Raw genomic sequence first — 9,474 nt, 5'->3', positions numbered from 1 at the left:
TCAAGGACCAAACAAGTCATGGCAGTGATGAAAATTAAACATACTCTGTAAAGAATGTACAATGTATTCAATGTAATAATGACAACTGGAACCATATATTTTGTGCGTTTTAGTTCACTTAGATAAAGTCATGCACTTTACACTTTCCTACTCGACTGTCCGATTATAACTCTGTTTACCGTTACATAGAGAAGATGAACTGATACCACAGGTTAGGTATTTAGGATTTATTGACAATCTTGTAAACTTGATAATAATATGTTCCTACGCGTTATTTGGGTCTGGCGGTCGCGGTTTTATAAAAAGAAAATTACTCAAGGTAAATACTTCCTAAAACAAAAAAAAGTAATAATTCCCAGGTAAGTCCCCTCAATCCATAGCGAGCCATATTGGGCGGTGTCCTTTAAACAGGAAGTGTCATCAAACTGGTTTCAATTGTACATAAACATGAAGGGCCAGTTTGACTGCAGTACATGTGTGACAGTTTTGTTTATGCAATTATTCATTGTATTACAGAGTGCTACCTCTGTACTAGCACATCAGTTATTCTATTCTTTATTCTATTCTTATCTATAAGGGGCATTAACTGAGAATTGATACCATATGTTAGAGAACTTTCAGGATTTGGCCGAGGTCAATTTTGTTCAACAGCATACCTTTCTTGTATGAATATCAATACGTATTCGGTTTCTTTCCGGTCTCAGCATACAACATGGAATGAGGACTACTTTTCTTTACACAAAGTAGTTTTCTTAAAAACATTAAAGGAACATTTTCAATAATCAATAAGTTTTCAAAGTCCAACTTTTCACCTCAGCAGAAATTGCACATCTATGACTGGTCCTCTCTGCGTACAGTATCGGATGCTTTTTCCGAAATCTTTGAGTGCACGCACAAAATAACTTTTGTCTTCTCGCTTTTAAAATTTTTAATGCTACAAATAGTGAGAATACGGATAACCATTTCTAAACCTAATGCTGCCTTTTTCTAACTTGGCACATACCATTATGTTCAGCTTAATTAAGCCCTATGCAACCAACCATAAAATGTGTTCTTTAAAGCGGTCTGTCTTTTGGGAAGTCTGTCTTGTGGGAAGTCTGGCTTTTGGGAAGATACCGATTCGGACGCAACAGCTTCATGGCTTCCTAGAACTGATTCAAAGCAGATTTAAATCCAACACTCCAAGATGTGTTCCACACATGTAACGCAGACGGCACACGACTGCTAGATGAAGAGCAATCAGGCAGATAATTATACTACCTCGAAGGCTTTTAGGCAAGTCGTGTTTGTGTCAGATATGTGTATTGAAGCATATTTGTGTCAGATATGTGTATTGAAGCATATTTGTGTCAGATATGTGTATTGAAGCATATTCTTATTGTTTTGAAGCTCATGGGTGTAGCACGACATTTGGGTTTTTCAGACAGTGTGTGTTATTAATTTGACAATAAATCATTATAGATAGATAGGTATATAAATCATTATATACTTACACGCATAAGAAACGCAAGTTGTTATCCAAATAGGAGACAAACTCGGAACCCTAAACTAAACCCTAAACTACGCTAAATGTGTATTTGGCGTACAGTGAACCCTGATGGTGTCATTTTTTGTGTTTTGGAAGAACCACCAAACCGCACCATACCATGCCACTGAACATGCGGGTATCATTCACACCTTTCTCGTGAAATCGAACATGCACGAACTGTCACCACCATAAAACTGCGCACAAAACTTGGGCCAATCACTCCTTAACAATACCTCGCTTAATTCGCATTGGAAGAAACCATGGTCACACTGATATATTGACTATTGACCAGAATCTGTGTAACTTGTTTACCTTTCGAAAACATAATGATGTTATGAGTCCTTGCAGTCAATGAAATGTCGTCTCTCATTTTTTGTTTATCTGACGCTGTTGGTATATCTAGTATTCAATGCTGAAAATTACATACATGTTTACTTTATACTCGACTTGCGTTGAATTTGCGTATGAGTATATATTCCATTGTGTCCAGTTTCTTACGATTGTGACCGCCAGTTAAACGTGGAAACATCAGACTTTGGTAGACTGTATGTCACCGTGCCCTGAAGGAATAACATGGTGATCAGACTATCTGCCTCTAGATATCAAAAGGTTTTGAACCTAAAAAACCCTGCTATGTGCATGATAGAAATTACTGTATGATACTGAAGAGTGATTTATATTTTTCACATAAACGTACTACTGACATGCCCATGTCGCTAGTTTCCTAGTAACGTCTAATCACAGGAATCCCTGCTGAAATGGCAGACATAAATAAACTTGAGTACAGACAAGTCATAAAGTTTTGGTACTCGAGGCCAGCCAGTGAAGCACACGGGAGAGCGACTGACAGCAGTATGAATTCCTCATGGAACTCGGTACTGGTAAGGCTATCAATCGTTCTTCAATGTTGACATGGTGTATTCTCAAAATCAAATAACATATTGTGTCTCACATCCACAACTAATAGCCCTGTCTTTGATTAGATTATTTCTTTTTCCATAGTTACAATATTAGTGAATGATTTTCAAACATGATTTTCACGTTTTAAAACAATAACACACTAACTAAACAACATTTATCTACATGAAACAATATTCATTCACTGAGCGTTCATATCAAAAGGTGTATTGTCGATATCGTATTTTTATAGTGTAATTCCAAATTGGATACAGATCTTCTTTTTGCACTACTCCGAAAATATCATGACAGTTGGAGCGCAGGAAACATTCTGTGTTATTGACTTTCTCGTTCCATCTATTCTCTATGTGTTTGTACTTGAACCCTGTGAGTTTGGACGGGAGTATCCCCGAGAAATAGACGTCATCCACCCACAGAAACGGAGACACTGTAGCCGCCTTGTACAACTGACCAACCATATTGCCGCTTACAAACACACCATAGCCGCTACAATAGCGCCAGGGGAAGGCATCATAGTGCTTGAGGACGTGCTCTTTATTCGAGATTTTCCATCGTCCATCGCGGTCTATCAGCATCCTTGGAATAAAATTACACAAAATATATTTCCTTCCAGTTTGGAAAATGGGAAAGTAGGCTCTTAAAAATTTTACAGTATCTACAAAGGTGTCGTCGTCAATCTTACCAATAACAATTGCATTAGGACAGTGCTTCGTCACCCAGTGAAGCTCCGTCACGACCTTCAGCGTAAGATTACGATAGGAGTCCCGGAAGTCAGCTTGTATGACGTCACCATACATTCGGCTCTCGGCAATTAGTTTGTTTTCAATGCTTTCCTTCTGTGATTTACCCACAAGAAAAATGAGTCTGATGGCATGGAACCGGAAGTACGTGTGATTGGCAAATGTATCACGGATATATTGACGAGACTTCACGTGAGTTGTGGATGAACTGACGATAAATAAAAGCGACACTGTCTCGGTATCCCTGCATATGTTAGGGTTGTTAAGTGTGTACTTTATGCTGTTAGTGACTGGATATGGCGTCTTCGTCCTTAGACGACGTGGTGGGGGATGCCATGGATGACTTATTCGATGGTTATCACGATGCCTCCTGAACACGTTAATATTCTGCATCCACAGCAAAAGCACACTTACCACCAGGAGCGTGGAAGTAACACCCAACTTGAACCTGTTCATTTTCATCAGACACGAGCAGCCCAGGCGATCGGCGTGGTTTGGAGAAAAGCAAAACTATTTACAAACCTGCTTCCCTATCGACTTATGTTATATTATGGTGTGATTCGCCTCAAATATTGCTCACAATGTGTCCTTAGGAACATCCACGTAGGAGCATCACGTCCTCACGGTCGTCCTGGAGATCCCGACGAGTCAAAGCGGATTTTTCATAGTCCTCAGAAGACATGCACGTCTCCATTATTTGCTAGTGGTAGTCTTGGAATATCTGCAAGTGTAACTGTACAAAGTGCATTCGAATTCACTTCGCTCATTGCGTCCACAACAAGGCGATTACATGTATTTCAGTAATACTATTTGGAAAGTAATACGTTGCCTGTGCTATGTATACAGCGTGGTGTTGTGGTATTGACTCAGCGTGGTATTACTGTAGCCATCGATCCACAGCTGTGTACAACAAGAGTTCAAACAGTCGATCCTTCTGCAAACAACGCGCTGTGACCAGGTTGTATCCCTGTCGTGTACAATAAAACTCACAGTCTTGTCAATAATCCAGATATTAAAGTCTGCGGTGCACTGCAATGATAGCACACTGTGCAAGATAAGCTGGCGCTTGCTTTAGTCTAAGATACTGACCATACCTCCAGGCCCTTTGTTTCTCGGAGGAAGATTCGTTCAGACACAAAGTACAATTCTGTCTCTTGAGTAGATGGTGCCGCTCACTGGTTCTAATATTCCTGAAATGAAATCATTTTATGGCGTTACATCGTGGCAAGTTGAAATTTGAGGGGCTGAGTTTAGTTTTACGCAGCAATGTTTCACTTATATGGCGGCTGGCTATAAATAATCGAGTCTGGACCAGACAATCCAGTGATCAACAAAATTAGCATCGATCTATTCAACTGGGATACGACGACATGTCATCCAAGCCAGCGAGCCTGACCACCCGATGCCGTCAGTCGTCTCTTACGACAACCATGGGCTGCTGAAGACCAGTGTAACCCGGATCTCTACTGATCAGTTTTGCAAATGTAACGACATGACATCATTGAGGCAAAGACATTTCAGATATATAGACACTAGTGTTAAAGCCGGGTTTTGTCAGTACCATGGCATATAAAATGTTAGTTGAACACCGCTGAGAAAAAAGTGACTTTCAGTAATTGGTTTGAATTCAATCAAACTTTTGACAAGAAATGTGTGGCAATAGCAGGATTTGACGGCTGCTGTATTCTTCTACGGAATAAATGTATGTGAAATTTTCGTTAAAATACTTAGTACTAATTTGACTAACAGTTAATATAGTCCGTGAATGGGGACACACGTTGGGATATTAGTGATAGTGTTACTATTGTATCATCTAAAACGTTGTTTATTACCTTTCGTTGAAAGAACGTGGCATTTAGAAGAAATACCCAGGATGAGCTTACGTAATTTGGTTATTATGGAAGGAAAACAACCTTCAGAATGTATGATTTTTATCCGTTTTAGAGCGTGAGTATGGTGTTAGGTGTCTGTTGCAATAATCCAGCAATATCACGGCGAAGGGCAGCAGTGAAAGGCTCCATACATTGTACTCATGAGAGGAATCGAACCCGTGTCTTCGGCGTGACGAACCACAAAGTCTACCCCACAGCCCCCTATAAGGTTTTGGATATTTACCTTCTCGGTATACGAATACGGCAGACGAACAACCAAATGAACAAACACGGGTGTCCTCTCACAATGTAAGTCGCTCTTGGGACAATTCAAAGGTATATTGGATACATGTATCACTATACGCTAGTGTACTGGCAAAAATAGTCTTCATTTGACTTTCCGCGCCTTTACTTCAAATACTAAATGAATAAATTAATCAAATATATTACAAAAGGGACAAACAATTGCCATTTCACATACTAATTAAATCTGTTGTAATGAAGAATGACGATTTATACGGCCACAGACAATTATCATTAGCCTCTGTGGACTAAATCACGAAATTATTACGAGGAAATACTGTCAGAGCGGAAAAGAACAGAACTGTCAATGAAGACCCGAAAAAGCATAATTATCAGACAAGGCTGTCACTATATCAGATCCGCCATTCTTCATTTTTGGACTAGACGGAAACCCAAACTGTCCTTATCACTCGTGTTGTTATTGTGGGTCAGTGTATTTAGCATGTCTGCACCGTTGATGACAAATTGTGATGGCACAGGTAAGGAACATCTCGGATATTAATCGTTTTTCTAGAGATTCCCGTTTTGGTGTCCAAACAATCTTAGTGTCCATCAATGTGTTTTGACTTGATACTGCAATAACAGGACAATGCCCGCTGGGGTACGGACAATAGTTTTAAAGGCATCCTCTATCAATGACGTATGCAAACAATAGGCTTATTGAGACTATCTCTAAAAACTGTGTGTGCGAAAAAAAAAGTCATTGATATTGAGGTGTTCTCTACCAACTCTGTGTTCGAAAATATACCTTGCTGAGACGTGCGCTACTCTATATAAAACAACACAATGGTATACAAGAAACGAATGTTGAGACTGCAGTCGTATACAAGTGTGAGTGAGTGGGTGGAGTTCAGTTTTACGCCACACTCAGCAATATTCCAGTTATATGGTGGCGGTCTATAAATGATCGAGTCGGGACCAGACAATCCAGTGACCAACAACATGAGCATCGATCTGCGCAATTGGGAACAGAGGGCATGTGTCAACAGACAGCGAGCCTGACCATCCGCTCCCGTTAGTCGCATCTTACGACAAGCACAGTGGCCTTTTATGGCAAGCATGGATTGCGGAAGGCCTACTCTACCTCGGTATATACAAGAGACTTATGTTCAGACTGCAGTGGTATACAAGACACTAATGTTGTGACTGCAAACGGTGTACAAGAAAATAATGTTGAGTTTACAATGGTATACAAGACACTAATGTTGAGATTGCAATGGCATACAAGACCTTAATGTTTAGATTGCAATCTTATACAAGACACTAATGTTGAGACTGCAGTGGTATACAGAAGACGAATATTGAGACTGCAATGGTACACAAGAGACTAATGTTGGGACTGCTTTCGTGTACAAGACACTAATGTTGAGACTACAATGGCATACAAGAGACTAATTTTGATACTGCACTAATGTTTAGACTGCAATAATTCACTAATGTTGAGAGTTCAGTGATATACAAGACAATAATGTTGAGACTACAATGGCATACAAATGACTAATTTTGATATTGCAATGGTATACAAAAGAATAATGTTGAGACTACTAATGTTTAGACTGCAATAATTCACTAATGTTGAGACTGCAGTGATATACAAGGGACACTGATGTTGAACGTGCAGTGGTATACAATATAAGTTGTTCACTGGTCTCTCGGGGTCCATGGGCTCATGTACCCTCGAGGTTTGTTTATGTTCCCCTCGCCCTGCGACTGCAAGGTAAATATCGGTAATTTCCGTGCTTCATGCCTGATTCAATGGTATTCGAGGCAAAGAGGTACTACCGTGAAGCACCACAAGAGTTCGGAATTCCCAGCAGTGTACATTGAAAATAATACATCGCCTGTAAGCGGGGTATACATTGAAAATAATAAAATAGCGTTTAGCCAAGCGACATTCATGTGTGAGGTAAGATAAGAAACTAATGTTGAGACTACAATGGCACACACGACGCTAATGTTGTGACTGCAATGGTATACAAGAGACGAATATTGATACTGCAAAAATGTACAAGAGACTAATGTTGATATTACGGTGGTTTACATGAGACTATGTTCAGACCGAAGTCTGTTCACCTGAAGGTATTGAAATTAGATGAGACGATTCCATAGCCAAAATAGTCTATAAACATGACTCAATACACCGAACACATCCATATGTCAGTGTATTGACTTTAAATCATAATTTCTAACAACTATGTACACTGAGAGTCAACTACAAGTTGTTGTGGTGATGCTATATCACTCGCACTGGGACTATCTTGCTACAAGGATTCATTGCGTGTAGATAAATTAAACTCGTGACATTAGCAAAATGTATTTTACGCAAGGTTTATGAAACTCCTCTAAGAAACACTGAAAAAATATGGACTCAACACAAAATGATTTTTTCACAGATACCTAGTGTTAAACTAAACCACGCTATTGCTAAGGGGCGACAACTCGTTTGACCTGAGATCGTTTATCAAAGTGGGGATACAGTTATGATGTAAAAAGTCACCCTGTGATATCAACACCCCGTGGGCTGTTATAAATTAAATATGTCCTATAATGGTAGTTTCGCCTGGTCGCCTCTCATACCATTATCATTTGCAGAATTACGACCGTAGACAATGTCATTGACCGAGGTCAAGGTGAGATCTTTCCTGGGGGTTAGGATCTCCTGCAGTTCACTGACCCGCTCCCCAGTTCACGTACATCATCCCTCGCTCATCATTCCCGCGCCACCACCCACGACCATCCCCCGGATCAGTGTTGGCAATAGGACATGGTACTTTCATTATCAGTTACATGTCACCATGTCTGAAGCCAAAGGGCAGTGTCACAGGGCAATGTCTCCGAATCTGTGTCTTAGCCGGAAATGGAGTTCAATGTATAGGGTGCGTAGCGCGTGGATATCGGTTTCCAGATAATGTCCAAGGATAGAACATCCCGATGGAAATGATAGAAGTTGCAATTTGATCCAATGGCAAGGTGACCTGGTGCGCCATCTGAAGCCAGTAATGATCACCAATACATGGCTTTGTTTATGGAATTACATTTAATGTCAGTGATGTAGAGATGAAACGATTCCTTCCAATCCACTTGCTACTTCAGTAAACCATCTGAAAAATATATTACTGACAGCTGATCAGCTGGTCTGATTCAACTTGGTAGTTCGAGATGGGGTAAATCAGGGCATAACGCCGGGTGGGGAGGTTGGGTGGGTTATAGCCACGTGCACTGCGTGTGCGTGTATGTGTAACAGTGCTAGTTCACTGAAGTCCAATCCATCGAGCGTAACTGACTTTGGTTAATATGCTATGATATGATATGGCCTCTCCCGATGCTTATTGTCATTTCCGTTTTAACATTGTGTTGTAAATTTTTTCTAACAAATTGATATTGTTATGTATTATGGTCTTTTTCAATATCTTTAGAAGTCCTGAACTATATCAAATAAATTAATACGTGCATCACGTCGATGCAGGTGTGAAAAAGCAAGGGGTCGAGCTGTACACCTTGCGTGGAGTGCCAGGGATGGACAACGACATGCCTTTTGCAACTCACAGACATGTCATGTGATTTAACCTGATTTAATGTGCAGGGTGGTAAAACATGTCTCATGGCAAACGTGTAATAGAGGGCAAACGTAGTTATCTTTGTATCATACATGGCGAGACACATGCATTATATACTGGAAACTTGATGAGACATTGCATTTATTCGTTGATGTCCAGAGATATTAATGTCATGCCTTCTTTTTAGACACAACGCAAAACCCTTTCACTGGAACTGCATATTTACAAGACAAGCTAAAACCGACACAAATCATAATCTTGCGCGCCCGTGTGTGTGTGCGTGTGTGTGTGTGTGAGAGAGAGAGAGAGAGAGAGAGAGAGAGAACTGTAGCATGCTTATTGCACAACCTTCACAGATATATCTGTCACTTGACTCAGATGCAAGTTCATCAGTTGAATATGTGTCAGTGAAATGCATTAGGTTGGGTAATGTTCATCATTCGATAGGTAATGTTCCTCATTCGATAGGAGGCCGCATGGTACATCATAAATGTAATAGCAAATATCATGGACATTGTGTTTATTAAACATATTTCCCTCTTGTTTGCACTTTTTAT

At 40.1% G+C, this 9,474-nt stretch overlaps 1 protein-coding gene across 1 annotated transcript; it reads right to left on the bottom strand.

Annotated features, from left to right (window-relative positions):
- Nucleotides 1-2,643: 2,643 nt before the first annotated feature.
- LOC137288112 (beta-1,3-galactosyltransferase 5-like) lies at nucleotides 2,644-3,642 on the bottom strand. The gene has a single exon (XM_067820507.1). It carries the CDS (start codon nucleotides 3,640-3,642, stop codon nucleotides 2,644-2,646), a length of 999 nt encoding a protein of 332 aa, XP_067676608.1.
- Between the last annotated feature and the right edge of the window lie 5,832 nt (nucleotides 3,643-9,474).

This window comes from Haliotis asinina, chromosome 6, assembly GCF_037392515.1.
Source record: "Haliotis asinina isolate JCU_RB_2024 chromosome 6, JCU_Hal_asi_v2, whole genome shotgun sequence".
NCBI classification, from domain to species: domain Eukaryota; kingdom Metazoa; phylum Mollusca; class Gastropoda; order Lepetellida; family Haliotidae; genus Haliotis; species Haliotis asinina.
The sequence above is the reverse complement of the archived record's forward strand: the minus strand, read 5'-3'. Positions and strand labels throughout refer to the sequence as shown.